The 15,738-nt window shown below is 44.6% G+C and overlaps 1 protein-coding gene across 1 annotated transcript; it reads left to right on the top strand.

The window, feature by feature from the left end:
- Window positions 1-596: 596 nt before the first annotated feature.
- On the top strand, window positions 597-14,687 carry DACT2 (dishevelled binding antagonist of beta catenin 2). Its single transcript, XM_067293384.1, has 4 exons — window positions 597-880; window positions 6,723-6,855; window positions 8,482-8,769; window positions 12,039-14,687. Exons 1-4 carry the CDS (start codon window positions 641-643, stop codon window positions 13,835-13,837), a joined length of 2,460 nt encoding a protein of 819 aa, XP_067149485.1. The 5' UTR covers window positions 597-640; the 3' UTR covers window positions 13,838-14,687.
- Window positions 14,688-15,738: the final 1,051 nt, after the last annotated feature.

The following is a 15,738-nucleotide window of genomic DNA, read 5'->3' as shown; positions in this document are numbered from 1 at the left end:
CTACCCTCACATCCTTTAACATCTGCACGTGGTGGGCTGGGGTGGCGTGTCTGCAGCTTCGCGAGGGCTAAACCTGGCCAGCCCTCGGCCCCAGGACTCAGCCCGAAGCGGGGCAGAAACCGGCCCCTGCGGGCGGGCGCCGTGCCGGCGCGGGGAGCGCCCTCTTCCAGCGCCGCCGGGGCCGGGGCCGGGGCCGGGGCCGGGGCCGGGGCCGGGGCCGGGGCCGGGGCCGGGGCCGGGCCGGGCGGGAGCGCGCCCCGCGCCTGTCCGCCGCCCTGCGGGGGCAGGGCGCCCCGTCCTCGCCGGCGGCCGGGGGCGGGGGCCGCAGCAGGGGCTGCCCCGGCGCGGCGGCGGGGGAGGGAGCGGCCGGGCACTGGCTCCTTGCTGCGCGTATCCACCCCGAGAGGTGGCCCCGGCGCGTCGCGGCGCGGCCCGGAGCCGCAGCCCTCATCCCTTCCCTCCCTCCCCCTTCTCCACCTCTCCTCCAAAACCCCAGGAGCCGCCGCGCCACACTCGCTCCGCTGCCAGCCGCGGAGCGGGGCGGGCGGCGCTCGCCGCAGGCACGGCGCGGGGCGGGCGCAGCGCCGCCGCCTGCCCGCCGCCCCTCTGCCATGGCCGGGGCCGGGGGCCAGCGCTGACCATGCTGCTGGGGGCGCCGCGGGTGGGCGGCTGGGATCGCGGCCGGGTGGGCGAGCGGCTGCAGGCGGCCCTGGCCGGCCTCCAGGAGCTCCAGGTGCTGCGGGAGAAGCAGCGGGCGCTGGTGCGGGCCGCCCTGGCCATGCCGCAGCGGGCGCCGGCGGGCGGCGGGGAGCAGCCGCTGCCCGCGCACAGCAAGGAGCACCGGCTGGAGGCCACCCTCGGCGCCCTCAAGGAGCAGCTGGTAAGGGCCGGGCCGGGGCCGGGGCCGGGGCCGCTCTGCCGCCCGCGGGGGCCGCGCCGCGGTGCTGGGGCGGGCGAGGGGCGGCGCCGCCTCACACGGCGGCGGCCGCGGGGCCGGGCCGGAGGCAGCGCTGCTCCGGGCGGCGGCGGCGTTGGCGGGGGCAGGGCTTTGCCGGAGGGTGCCGCCTCGGCGCGCCCCGGGCCGCGCGGCGGGGGGCTGCCGCCGTTACGGCCGTTGTAACGGTCACCGATCCGGCACGCGGGAGTTGGCCCGAGCGCGTCCGCGCCGAAGAGGAGCACGTGAAGCTGGCGCAGGGCGCTGTGCCAAGGGGAGCGCTGAGGAGGAGTTGCTTATTCATCGGGGCCAAGAAGTAGGGGATGCTTAACTTAAGTAATGCAGGTACTGGGCTTGCAAGCGAGCAGCGTTTAACTGCGGCGGCCGCTTGGAGAGCAGCCGAAAAGGCGCGCAGAGCGGGGCACCGCGCATCGCAGAGCCGCCCCGCGGTCTGCGCGGCCGTGTGCGCACACCAGATACGCGTGAGCGGCAGGAAATCCACCAGGAAGGGTTTCGTGAGCCGTAAATACTTTGTTCTTGCAACAGACCGTGTGATCAAAAGAGAAAAAATAATTGAATGACAGGCCTTGTATTTGAAGTCTTATGCTTGGCACTGGCCCGTTTTTGTGAAAGAAGAGGGAAAAAAAATCTACATCGGGATTGCAACTAGTTTCGTAAGAGAGATCGCAATCAAAGGGTAGAGGGCTTTAATCTCTAGTATGGGCAATTACACACTTCAGTAAACTCAAAGTTAATTCAGAGCCCTTTCCCTCCCGGTCTTGATGTGAGGCTCGGTCATCAGTTATCCATCAGGTGTGAAAGCAGAAGGGATATGTGCTCGCTGCCTGCAGTTTTAACAGACAGCATCTCAGAAAGAAAATTGGCTTTAACCTTCAGGGAAACCTAACCACTGCACGTGAAAACGCAGCAGCAGGCGTATGATTAAAATAAAAAATGCAGGACCAGTGGATTGCCAGTCACTTGCCACCAGCGAATGCCTGTCATTTTTTTTAACTAATAGCTTCACTTATATATATATTTTTTTTTTTACAAAAAGAAAAAAGAACTGAAAGCGTTTATCCCCTGTCTGGGGCCACTGGGTTAATAGAAACACCCAGTGACCTCTGACCATAGTGACTATTCACTTTTTGTCAGCTGTTGTGCTTTTATTACTCATTTGTTTATATGATTTTTTCAAATAAGATCTGAAAATAGAAGATTAGTTTGTCACGACTTTACTGGCACCTTATGGGCTTTCAAGGACATGGGAGAAACTACCCATTAAAATGGGAGAAACCAGCCTTTAAAATTTTGCCTTTAGAACTGCAGGAGTCATGAGAATTAGGGTGCCTTAGCGCATGCTGGAAAAAGATGGATTTCACCAGTAGGTGCCACTGCAATTATGGGAAACGTGGCTCACCGTTTTCTGGGGTTGTCTGGGAAGGAAGTGTTCAAAAAGCTTGAAGAAAAGTACTACTCAGAACTATATAAATCTACAGGCAGGTTCTTCAGCGAAACTGCCATCATGTGAATGCTTAAAGTAGTGACAAAAAGCTCCTCCAATTGACCTGTGACTGCTGGAAACTTTCCAGACTGGCATACCTGGTAGCTTTCTAATGTTTTTTTCACCTCTGATTTGCAGGCACATACTTGAGTAGGTACAGATGTCGATTTTGCTTAATAGCAAAATAAAGCCAACTGATAAAAAGGTTTTCAGATTCTAGGAGCCCAGAGACTATACACTGAAAACTACTCAGTGACTCATGGGCAGCATGTCACACTCAAACCCTTGAAAATTCTGCTCATGGTCACAGAAAATTAAGTTAAAACTAAGAGCAATTGAAAATGCGAAGTACAGCATTGCTCCTGGAGTGTTACGTCTTTCTTCTTGTTGCTCTTGGCCCAGGGAAAATAGAATATGTGATCATTGCTCTGTAAGCTTTCTGACTGAGAAACTCATTAACAATGTAAATGTAGTTTTGTCTTGCTGTGTAGCTTATACCGAGTTTCAAGCAGGGCTATAGCCCTGAGCTGTAGTGAGGTCCTAGCTTAGTTCAGGAAAAAGTTTGGTCCCTGCAACATAAAATCAGGAAGCTGTATCAGCCCAAGCTGACTTGAGGCTTCTCGGCAGTGGAAACAAAATTGACAAGGAGTCAGGCCAAGGTTCTCCTACCATGGGAAGGAGAGAAACAGAAGAACGGAGGCAGTATCATGGGGAGTCAAGTGCCATCAGCAGAAACAACAGGAGAGCCATCAGATGCTGTAAAGACCACTAACAGATGCCACTCTAACATCCCAATCCCTTCCCTGTGACAGCTACCAGCCAGCCTTCCCAGAAATCTGGCATCAGCAGCAAGGCCACGGACTTTTTGCTGCCCCCAGCAGTCCGCTGTCCTCAGCTGCCTCCTCCTTTGTCTCTGCCAGTGGCTCATTTTGGTGGCCAGGAGCTCTTCTGACAGCTGCAAGTTACTGCAGCCCAGGCAGGACCACTCTGTATGGGAGAAGCAGAGTTAAGTAACACCATCTACCAAAGATGCTAGACTCGTCTCTTGGCCAAACCATATTATGGTGGCCTAGAAGAGGAAGAAGACATGCAAGTTCAAGCTAATACAAAGAGAGAAATCTATGACACTCTCACTGTCTAACTAGGTAGATATTTAAGGCAGCAGCATTCAATATTTCTCAGTTGTTTCCTCAGAGAACATTATTTATAAAATATTGATCTGAGTGCAATGATTTTTGTTTTACAAGCTTTCAGGTGGCTTATCACGTTGTAAAAATGTAGAAAAGGGACACAGCTTATACTGAAGAGAGAGAGAAAAAAAAACAGTATCCTGCATTTTGCATAGGTCTTCTTCACCTTAGACTAGTTTCAAATAGAAGAGAACATCTCTTAAACACAGGGTGTCTTTAAAAATATATATTTATTAAAGTTAACTTAGTTGTCTAAATTCAAGCTTTTCTCATTGGAAAGAAACAGATGCTTCTGGAAGGGATTCATTCAGCTTACCCTGGGATAAGGGTCTGAGATAGGTGAGATTAATTTCCATCTGCAACTGGCTGTTTTGCACTGCCAGTTAAAAAAGACCCAAGGGTGGCTACATGTTAGATGTGCAAAACTAGCTAAGATTAATGCTGTTTTTTATGCATTCCAAAATACCATTAGATTAATAAAATTGTCAGGTCCTAATCTACACCCGTAGAAATAAATGTCAAGGCTCCCTTTAATTTAAGAGATTAATAGTTGAGCAAAATAGTCAAACGTGACCAGTGGTTTCTCGTGTCTTCATTTGGGGTGCCAATTTGTGATGACCCATAGGAACCCACTTTTTCAAGAGTGTTCTTCCTTCTGAAAAATAGGTGTCATGAAGGTATCTCAAACTGGATTTCCAAAGACTGGATGCCATCAGTAGTACAAGTAGATTTTGAAAGTCTGGTCCTGCATTTTTTCAGGCAAGAAAGCACTCTTCCTTCCCTGCATCATGCAGCCTAGAGAAGTCTTCACAGCTGCATTGCCCAAAGCAAACAGAGGGTTTCACCTGCAAGGTTTTGTCTCATGTAAAATTCATGTTGTGAATTGAGAAAGAGTGTATTTAGGGTTTATTGTTCTAGGTACTGCTTAGTGTGGTTATTAGAACAATAACAACAATAAACCTCAAGCAATCGCACCGGAAGAGTCATCAGTATGGTTTGGGGAACTCATTGTCTTGGATTGCAGGAGTTAACTGAAAGATCAAAGCTATGAAGTCTGCCAGAAACGTGAAAACCCAAAGCTGTGGGACACCATAAAAGGGTTAAAAATGATGATGTAAATCATTTGTGTTGGTTAAAATGCTGTGAAAGCACAGACAGAACCTGGAGGTATAATAAATAATCTCTGAATACCTGAGAGCCTTGTGGCCTCTCTGCCATTAATCAGAAACCACAGACTGAGGGATTGGCTGGCAAAACATTAATCATTAAGCAATTAATTCCAGCCATGAAAACAACTTTGTGATTTCCTGAGTAGGTGGGATTGAAGGAGGCACGGCATGTTTTTGTTTCTTCACTATAAAGGAAATAACCTCCTTAGTACTTCTTTATATATTCATCATTCAGATGGGATAGAAAATCTCCTTTATCTGAGTCTCCCTTAGCTTTGTGTTTATGTGAAACAGGAAGAGTGAAAATCGCTACCTGTTTTCTTAGGAAGCAGTAATAAGCGTATTGAGTCTAAAGCTTTCTACCTTTGTGTGAGACTAACAAAAAGGGCTTTTATTTCTTGTGTCTAATATTTTCCTCTAGTTCTCTATAATTACAAGGCAGGCTAGAAATACCTTTTTATTCTTCTGGGCAGCATCACCAACCAAAAAAATTGTCTTGTGAGCCTCATGACATCTGTTTTTTCTCTTTTCCGTGAATCTTCATTTCTGATTATTTCTTCATTACATCAGGATCTTAGCTTTTCTTTGTTTTTACTATTTATAGCAATGGATAAACCTGAAAATGCAACTCTTAAAAGCTGAATAATTGGAACACAAGGACAGCAGAATTGAAAATGTGTACATACTGATTTTGATTTTTTTCTGTATGTCATTTAATTTTGCAGATACTTTAGTTTAAGGGACCTCAGGTTTTTTTGTTTTTTACATTCAGGGTTGGAAATGCTGCTAGAACTAACGCTTATATTTTTAAATCTGAAATATATGCATAAAGAAAAATCTTAGTCATGTTTTTCTTGCCATTACTGAATGGAAACCTGACCCCTCAGGGTCTATGAGCACAACTTTACAATTAGCTTCCAGAGACTACCCTTCTGGAAAGTCTTGTAGAATGTATAGTTAAGTGTGATATAATTAGAAGTCGCCTAAATACCTTTGTAAGCTTGGGCCCAGATAATTTGCCAAGCCATGTGAGAAGTTTGTGACCAAAACCAGCCATGGTTGTTTGGCTGGTACTCTAATGACTGGCCATCTGCCTCTCTGAGCTGGCTGCACAGATATGGGGGGAGCAACTGCACTAGTCGTTTTCTCAGGTCAGCCTGGTCAATTATTGTAATAGGCACAGGCCCTTGTTGGTGGCTTCTGAAGGATTATTCATGAGTTTGACACACCATTTATTTTAAATACACTAATTTTCACAGAAAGATTCAAATACCATCTTCTGCTTGCATAAAACGTGTGGAAATATCTGGCGATGAGACATGCGAGGAAAACTTTCAGCAAAATAAAGAGATGTCAGAGTTCATGCCATGTACCCATTCAGCTATAAAGAGATGTCATCAAAGCTTAAGGAGTTTGCAGAATTAAGTATGCTGCCTGTACTTCATGTGGCCATAAGACAGCTTTATATGCAGTAGTTTCCTTTCATCAGAAGGTGTCTTAGACCACAAGTGTCTTAGAGTGCATTCAGACGATCCATAATGTTTATCTCATTCTCCACTCAGCTGCAGCATTGGCAAAATGGAGTACATTAATGTGTTAATTGGGGAAAGACTGCCATTATCTTTAGAGTGATACAGTTCCTGCCATAGGTGTAACAAAAAGGGAAGGTAAAAATAATTTATCCAGTATGAAAAGTATTGAGAAAATCTTCAGCTAGACAGAAGACAATATATTCTGAGAAACATGTTTTGTACTTTATTTCAGTCTCATTAAAGAGAGCCAATTGCAGCAGTGCCTAGCTAAGCAAAACATTTTATGAGCACATAATCTGTCCGGCACAGATGGCCTGAATTCACAAGTTGCTGCTGAGATTCTAACTGTGATTATTCTTCATTTCCACCTTCTTTCCTCAACTTATGAATTAGTCTCGTTTGAGGAGACAGGATGTCGGCTTGAAAAGCCACCTGGATCAACTAGACCAGCAAATAAGTGAGCTGAAACTGGACGTCAGTAAGACCTCCAGTGAATACCTGGACAGTGACAGCCGGCCCAGCTCAGGTAATGCGCATTTGGTCATTTATTGCCAGGAGTATGGTGCTAATAGAACTGAAAGATGTGGACTGCTAAACAAAACTCCCTGTATTATTTGATCAAAAACAGTGCCCATGGGCTGAGGTGGAGAGTAGTGACCTGGCACAGAGCGCGCACATTGGGATGATGGGAGTCTTCCAACAAAGCTGATGTAATTGGAAAATGCTGGTTCATTCACACAGAAAATTTTCTCTGAAAGTACATAAAATTTTGATGAAAATGGGCATTTTAGCCACAAACAGAAGGAGGAGGAGAAGGAGACAGATTGATTAATCCATTGCAGACCTTATCCAGTGCAGAATGGCCATTGACAAAGTGACTAGAATACTTCCTAGAAGTGAGGGAGACCAACATCGAAGTCAGTGCTCTGCTTAAATCAGAGAAAGCTCTCTTAAAGCCTTTAAGATCAATATCACTGCTGTACTCTGGCCTAATGAATGTTTGATCATTTATATAAAAAGTGTAACAGCTCTATTAAAACACTCTGAGAAAAGCTACCCCAGCCGTTTGCTGGCTAAAGCTTTCATGGACTGAGGGAGACTGAGTTTCAGGTTTCTGGTCTGATTCACAAAGAGAGCTGAAATGTGGCCTTATATAGGTAGGATATCTGTTAAAAACAGTTTCTGTTATCTAGTGTGAGACAATAGGAATACCTCTTTTCAAGAAGAATTTTGAAATTACTTAAGTCTTCAGTGAGACAAATTTTTGTTGGAATCTTGAAAACTTATATGATATGAGGAAAATCATTTCATGCCCATCAGTATATATACATTAACAATTAATACTTTTCTGAAGTGTTATTAAAAAAAATGAGCAGAGATAAAACATCTTCCCATTAACTACTTCTCCTAATAGTTTTCAACCATTTGTCCTAAGTACAATTTATGTTAACAGTGTATGTATTTTTGTGGGCTGATAGTTATAGTGGCTATAAGAAGTGCAGGGTTCTGTAAGTGTTTCAGTTCAAGAATAATATGATTAGGCGTATATACATAATTCAAAGGAATCAGCTTGCTTTTCTCCGTTTGCTTCATATAGAGAGGACTAATAAAAATTCCTGTCTTTAACTTACAAAAAGCCTTATTTAATACAACTTTCATGATTAATTGGCAATAGTCACAAGACTTGGAGAGAGAAGATAGCCTCTGTTCTCTGCCCTTACACGTTCCAGCTGTCTTAGGCTTGGCAGCTCTGGTCGCAGGCTAGTTTTGCTCTACTTTCCAATCTTGGCACCTAGCCAAGTTACAACAGCATAAGATGGCCCTATTTTATACCTGTTGCATAACAGTCCCCAAAGAAGTTCTCCAGTGAAGAACTAGGCGTGATGGTGCTGCACTTCACCCCATCCCACCTCAGAATTAAGCATGTACGTGTATGCTGTGCTGGCTCATGACCAGAGTAAATATGCAGAGACCCAATAAAATGTGTTGAGTTGGAGTATATCTCTCCAATAGTTACCCCAGGAAATGATCATAAATCTAGACCTGTGGCAAATAGCAGAGGAAGATTTATTTTATTTTCTGCATTTTTCTTCTACAGAGCATGTTTAGTCACTAAATCATAATGATCTTCGTATTTATTTTAACTCTTCAGGCTTCTACGACCTGAGTGACGGTGGTTCTTGCTCGCTCTCCAATTCCTGCACCTCTGTGTACAGCGAGTCTATCTCCTCCTCCCACACCAATCTCTTGCCCAGCTCTCAACACCCTAAAGCAAGGCTCAGTGTGTTTGATTACCGACCCAAGTCTGCAGATGAAACTACTGTGCACACCACCAGCTTCCAACAGCAGGGAACCTATGTCAGCGATGGATGTTGGATTACAGTTAATACGGACATTTCTGGGACTCCAGCCAGGTCCCGACCGAGGCCAGTTTCCACAGGTAATCGACTGCAGAACTGGATACTCATCCAAGAGAAGGGGAAAAATCACAGTTATTACTTTTAAAAGCTAATACACCAATAGTGTAATTAGTATACAGCACTAATTTTAAATACACAAAGTGAGAATTAAATTAAACCACATAGCCAAACCATATACTGTCCAACTTTCACTTGTCTCATACTCAGCTGCTTTTAAACAACAACAAGTAAACAGGACAAATAAAGATAGAAATCAAAAGTATTTAAGTGCATGAGGTGAAATTGTCATGAATGTCTAGATATCATTTTAATTTATCTATTCATGAAATAGAAAAAATTCAATATTTGCATGAAATGACAGGGATGTATGAAAGTACAAGGTAAATTCAGTATTACAGCTGTTACATTCTACTGAGAAGGATTTTATAAAAATCTCAGGAGAAAGAGCTGCTTCCAGATTTAGTGTCTGTTTTCTCAATCACTTGTCAAATCAGTATGATAATACCTATTACCTAACCATCTTTATTCAAATTACTGTGGACTCAAATATTATCCTTTTTCAGACTTTTCTTATGTAAAGTTAGGGATAACAGACACCAAAGGTTAATGGACTACCTAGGAACCAGCTTTGAGCCTAATGTTGGATCAAACATGAATTTACTTCATCCCTTTGGACAAAACCATTAATATTCTGAGTTTCCTCTTTACCCAGCTGTAGAATGACATCATATTATTTTTTTATTTTGGGTCCCTCTGTGACCTCAGACCGGCAGCCATGTGATAGTGCAGTTCTTATGGTGAGCCAGCTAGCTGCATGACAGTAGAAACAGTGAAGTCACAGAGAACATCGTTTCAAACATAGTGTCACTCTGAATGTTCTCCACTGCTTCTGGACCTGGGCTAGTTCATCTCTGGCTTGCTTAGAGCAGAGGCAGAGGCCATGGATGATGTGATGTACCTGTCTGCACAGGCACACCTGATGTGATGGTGGTAAATTACAGCCTAACAGCAAAATGTTCCCAAGGCTTCTTGGAGGTTGAGGATGGAGCTGAGCTCAGTGGTCCCTGGCTCCTGTGTTCAGGTTACAGACTTGATGTTGTATCAGAAACTTTCCTGCCTTGCAACATTTTGCTAAGACCCCAGGGGCTTTATGATTTTGGATATGGAGATAGACTAGCAGAAGAATATGCTAGTTGATGTTAAGTAGTGGTGTGGAAGTGAAGGTACAGACCTCCATCAACCCCTCTTACTTTCTCCCTTCTTCCTGGTTACAAACTCTTTGCTTCTTCAGTGTGAGAACCATAAATAGAGGGGTGGTTGTCTCCACGTAGACCTGAAGAAAAAGTTCCTGCAAAGCTGACCATGTTGCAGGGAGGTGAGGCAAGACATTATGTTAGAAGAGCATCAACTGGAGAGGGGAAGAAACTTCTCTTTTCCTCCCCTTAGCTTGTCCCCCACCTACGTAACTGGGCCAGGTGCAAATGGACTGCTTTTTCTTTCAGTGGCAACAGGAAGGCTTGCTGAGACCCAGCAGGCACATTCTTGTGAGCCCTTCCTGGTTCCTTTGCACTGGTTGAGAGTCACTGCTCCTTTGATTGAATTTTTGGGTTCCTGTTCATTTTTTACCAGGATAAGATATTTTTTGTTAAAAGTTGGCAATCCTGATTTAGATCCCTTCTTGCCTCACTGTAGATAAAGTAATGAGTCTGGATTCCTCATGCAAAGACATATATCATCTTGAGCTAGAACATGGGTTAGAATTTTGTCTTTCCTTTTAATGTAGTGCCGAGAACAAATCAGTTTGTGGTAGAACAAGCCTCTTTCTTTTTCACAGAACTTTTGTGCTGCACAGTATATAAAAACAAGGCAAAAAGAGAGCACTGCCAACAGTTTCCTTAAGAATTTTCGTTATGAAAATACATTGTTTGAGACATCATCATCCTGATCTTTGCTGTAATAAGTGCCTCAGGTAGGACACTGCAGACAACTCCAAATTTTGAAGTGTCCCAAAAACTTCCTCTGATAGGACAGAAATAGTCACTGTAAATGAATTACCTAGTTGGGCCTGATGTGTGAGTTTGCTCTGGCAGCAGGAAGCACTGAGGAAATTAGCTAGCTGAGGGTTTGTTGGCATTACAGTCTTCACTGTCATGCTGAGAAATCCAAGCTAATTACAGATGGTGCTTCCGGTACTCTTGGTGCCAGAAGTAATCAAATTGCAGTGCCATAGTGCTCTGTTGGTTGACTTGTTTGGATAGTGCACTGGCCTAACACAGCTGTCCTGCTCTTAGAGCACAATCTGGCTCTTGGTCACAGCAAAGGAAATGCTCCTGAGATGAAGCAGGGCAGGAGACAAGTGTAACTTACATCAACTTCAAAGGTACTCCAGGATTTAAGAGATCTGAACTGGTAGTCATAAATGCCATCTTCAGGGACTGAACCTCCATCTGCCTGAGTATTTACCCTTAGAATTTCTTTTCCTCTGTCAGGGTAAAAAAGGATTTTTCCTTCCACTCTTCTACACATTTAAGGTTGACTTTTTAGAAATCCACATGTAGAATTTTGCCATTCCTGGTTTCTGCCATTCAGTAAAACCTCTGAATATTTCTGGCTGGAATCAAAGGCTCTAAAAACCTTGAATGTAAAACAAGTGAATTGCTTGAGAAAGCCATGAGACTGGTAATGCTATTGGAGGAGGAGCTGGAATTCAGACTTAACCATTAAAAACAATGTCACAAACTGCTTGCATGCTGGAAATTTCAGGAATAGGTTGGTTATAGTGAAAAGAAATAAGACACTTAGCCAGAGGAAGTCTTTATCCTGTCTTAGGGGAAAGAGTTAACAAATTATATTTGTTGCATTAGATAATTTTACATGACATTCAACTTTAAGCTTTCTGGTGCTTGATTCGTTTTTCATCTCTACTCAGAAATAAAAATAATTCCTTATTTTTGTTTGTTTTGTTGAGTTCCTGTTAGTCTGTGAAGTTCTAGAATATTTTTCTGTATGCACAGATTTATTTTCTTCTAAGTAGCACGGTTTAAATTTCCTGCAATGCATGAGTTTAACCATTGGCATTAAAAGGCATTCTAATCTCCATTATGCTCAGGTGAATAAAAGCTCTGAAGTAATTCAGTTTTCTTGGAGGACTGAAACTTTTTTCCTCCTTCATGCTACCAATTTTAGTAAAAGCTGGCACATCCCACTGAAACAGTGCTTTTAACATAAGCCAGCTTGAGTGTAATTGTCTGTGATTTAATTAGGTTATTTATTTTCATCCAATGTGTAGGTGACTTGGAAAGACTCATTCCAGCAGACACTAGATTTCAGAAAGAGACAGATCCCAAATCCATGTTGCCTCTGTGCCATACAGGAGAACTGCACTTGCTCAGCATGGACCCCAAATTCCAGAACGATTTGGTCTCCAAGAATGGCATTGATGTATATCCTTACCCAAGCCCCCTTCATGCGGTGGCTTTACAAAGCCCCCTTTTCTCCCTGGTGGGGTCATCCCCAGAAGCAGACCTCCAGGTTCCCCCCTGCAAACCCCTGCCTAGTATGATGGGTCCCAGCTTGATTAGGACTAGGCCAACCACTGAGGCCAAGCCAGGGGGTTACATCAATAAATTACTCCAGCTGACGAGATGCAAAGGAAACAATCGGGCTGATGCCAGTAAGCAAGTTTCGACAAAGAGCCAGCCATCCACAATGCACCAGAGACTCATTATAACCCCCAGCGCCAGTGGAGTGAAAATTAACAGCAGCAGTAGCCAGCTGGAAAAACAAGTGAGCTCTCTGGAAAGCAACAAAGCTGAAGGGAAGTTCCAGAGAGAGGTGCCAGAGGGGGAATGTGCCAAGCAGCAGGAGACCGCGTGCTCTCTGAATGGAGAACAGCAGTCCACCCCACCTGACACAGAGCCATCAGCTGTGAATACTTGTTATCCTGCCAAGTCGGCAGCAAGGGGCTCTCCTCTGGCAGAAGCAATGGAGAGTAGCGAGGAGCACAGTTCGTCCTGCTCACAGCTATGCCAGGATGACTCCAGCCTGGGCACCTGGAACCCTAAACCTGTCCCATCCAGAAAGCCGCCCCTCAAAAGATGTGGAAATCCCAAACTGACTAACACCAGGGGTCTTGAGCGAGCAGCACGAAGTGAGTTTGTTCATGCTCAGTTCGTCCCTGCAGAATCCCACCAGGTTCGGGTCAAGTTTGCCAGCTCCAAAACAAAGGCAGTAAAGATAAAGAGGAGGAACAGTGAAAAGGTGCTCCGGCCTGGGAAGCAGGCCTTTTGCACGGAGAAGGCAAGAGGGCTACATGGAGCTGCCAGGCTGCCTGCTGAGTGGAATCAGCCCCAAAGACCACACGGAATGAAAAGCCTTGTGCGGAGACCTTCGTATTCAGGTGATGTGACCGGCAGGTCATGCTCAGAGTCTAGCCTGTTGCCTGCGCAGCTCAGACTGCTCCCTGTGCCATCCAGGCCAGAGCTCTACAGGGCTTCTGCCAATGCACAGTATTCCCTCGAAGCGGCTTACATAGACACAGCCACCAAGAAGAAGCAGCGCAAGTGGCAATCCACGGTGGAGATCTCTGCCAAGGCCCACTTGGCCAACCTCTCTAGTGGCTTTGGTACCAGGGCACCAAGGCAGCCAGTGAGGAGAGCTGGTGTCCTGCGTACTGTGAGTATGAGGGCTCACTCAAAGAGTCATCTCCATGGAGCTAATGCCAAAAGTGAGTCAGACCACTCTGAGTACTCTGCAGAGTGTGCTTCTCTCTTTCACTCCACCATTGCAGAGACCAGCGAAGGGGAGGTCAGTGATTTCACGGCTAACTGTTTTGGGGACAGTGAGTCCAGCGAAAGCGATTTGGATGGCAGCAGTAGCAGCAGCAGCCTTGCCCTTGACTATGATGAGGGTGATGAAAGTGAGCTGATTTGGCCTGAAGCTTCTGTCAGACAATCAGGGTCTGTCCAGGCCTCTTCCAAGTCCCTTCCCCCGGTTCCCAAAATCTGTCGCATCAAAGCTTCAAAGGCACTGAAGAAGAAGATCAGGAGATTCCAACCTGCCTCTCTAAAGGTTATGACCATGGTTTAAGGAGAGCAATCATCTGTTTATCCAAGTGAGACATCCTGCTGGCTTTTTTTTGCCAAACAGAACTGATGTGCAGAGAAAAGGACTGCTTAAACAAACTGTGAACAATCCCTGAATCGGCACAAGGGATCTTTTAATTTGTTAATGCCTGGACATAAATGTCACTGTATCTAATTTCCTCTTTTGCCATTTATTCTGTAAATATGGATCTATGTATATTGTGTGATGCTTTTTCTTAGTAGGCAGAAGGGTCATCATGGTAGAAACAAAATGTTAATATGAGATGACATGCCCAAACAGCCTGTGCTGTAAGATTTTGCAGGCAGGCTCTTGATGACTTTTTGTCCATGTGCACCCACAATATCTGTCTTGGATACAAAGGCCTCCCAAGAAGAGCTCTTCCCCAAATGGAGATGTGGGAGCTTCTCTCCCTCTTGTGAGGAATTCTCTGCAGTCTGAAGCAGCACTGACCCACCTGTCACTGTGCTCATATGGAAAAGCTCTCAGTGCTCTCCGTAGTTTTACTCCCTTTCGTATGAACTGTTCCCATACAGTCACAACATCAGGAAGAAAAGTCTGTTCCTCAGTAGGAACATTTTATGCTTAAGCAAGAAGGCAAATGTATTTGTGAATGAGAACGGGACTTCAGTCCATTTCCTTTTTTCAAAATTGAGAGTATAGGGTTTTTTCTAACCCCATCTTTATGGTGTTCCATGTTATTGTTCATTTATTGAATGGGTAAAAGAAAATTAAGAGGGCTCAGTGCCACAGCATGTGAATAGCTGGGACTGAAAATATAACTTTGCCCTGAAGTTGCAGATTCAATAAATACTATTTAATGTATTTCTGAAAACTATTGTTGTCTGGTTTCCATGTCTGAAGAAAATGATTCTGAACTCTGGACAAAGGATAGAAAATGTAAATATTCTAACATCACACAAGGAATGCAGAGGATCCTTCTCTAATGGAACAGACTGTGTTTCCTAATCACTTTGCAGAGGCATTCCTTTTTATTATTCAGAGGCTCGCTATAGCTCGTCATGACCAGGGTCCTTTTAGCCTCTACTTCAAGAAGCCTGCTTCTGCACCTGCTGCTATATGAGTGAATTTAAAAACAAAACTTGTATTGAGGACAGAGTAGTGTTTGACTTAAATTGATGCAATTTTCTTACAGGGCACTCAATTTAACACACACACACACACACACACACACACACACAGTTTTGAATGCCATTGAGAGTACCTATATGAAGATTTGAATTAGTTGCTAAACTGATGCAGTGATTTTTTTTGTGTGTTCAGACAAGCAGTCCTAATTCTTTTCTCTGAGCCCAGCAATCTGGAGCCTGAGCTGAAATTCACCCTGTGTTTAACAAAGATCAGGTATTATCCTCCTACCCTGTTTCAATACCCAATCTGAATACATTCCTGGCCTAGGAGATGTAGGCATTACCTCATTCAGGGAGTATACTGGCTCTGAAACAAAAGGTATGTGCTTAGCAGAAACTGTGGGTAAAAGTGCTTGTTTATTCCAAGGATTCATTAGCAAACAATTATTGAAAGACTAAACTTTTAAACCAATGCGTTCTATTTTTTGGAAGCTATGTTATGTTTTTAAGCCACTCCTCTATTTTCAAATCATTTTTAGAAAATGAGGTACAGAAAAGTAAAGCTGTAAGGTGAATTAATTTAATTCAAATATTTGCAGCTAAAACATAAGGCAATCCTTATTTACTGATATTCTTCATACTAATAAAAATACTCATAATTCACACTGCAGCAAGGAAAGTATTAAAGTTTAGTCAGTGGTATATGTTTAAGCATTTTTTTGTGGTCTCAAGAATACTTGGACATATAACCACTCCCGTAAGATGAATGGGAGAATTTCATGGGCCTGGTGGTGG

The sequence above is a fragment of the Apteryx mantelli genome, chromosome 3, assembly GCF_036417845.1.
Source record: "Apteryx mantelli isolate bAptMan1 chromosome 3, bAptMan1.hap1, whole genome shotgun sequence".
Taxonomy (NCBI): Eukaryota; Metazoa; Chordata; class Aves; order Apterygiformes; family Apterygidae; genus Apteryx; species Apteryx mantelli.
This window is presented reverse-complemented; position numbering and strand designations above follow the sequence as displayed.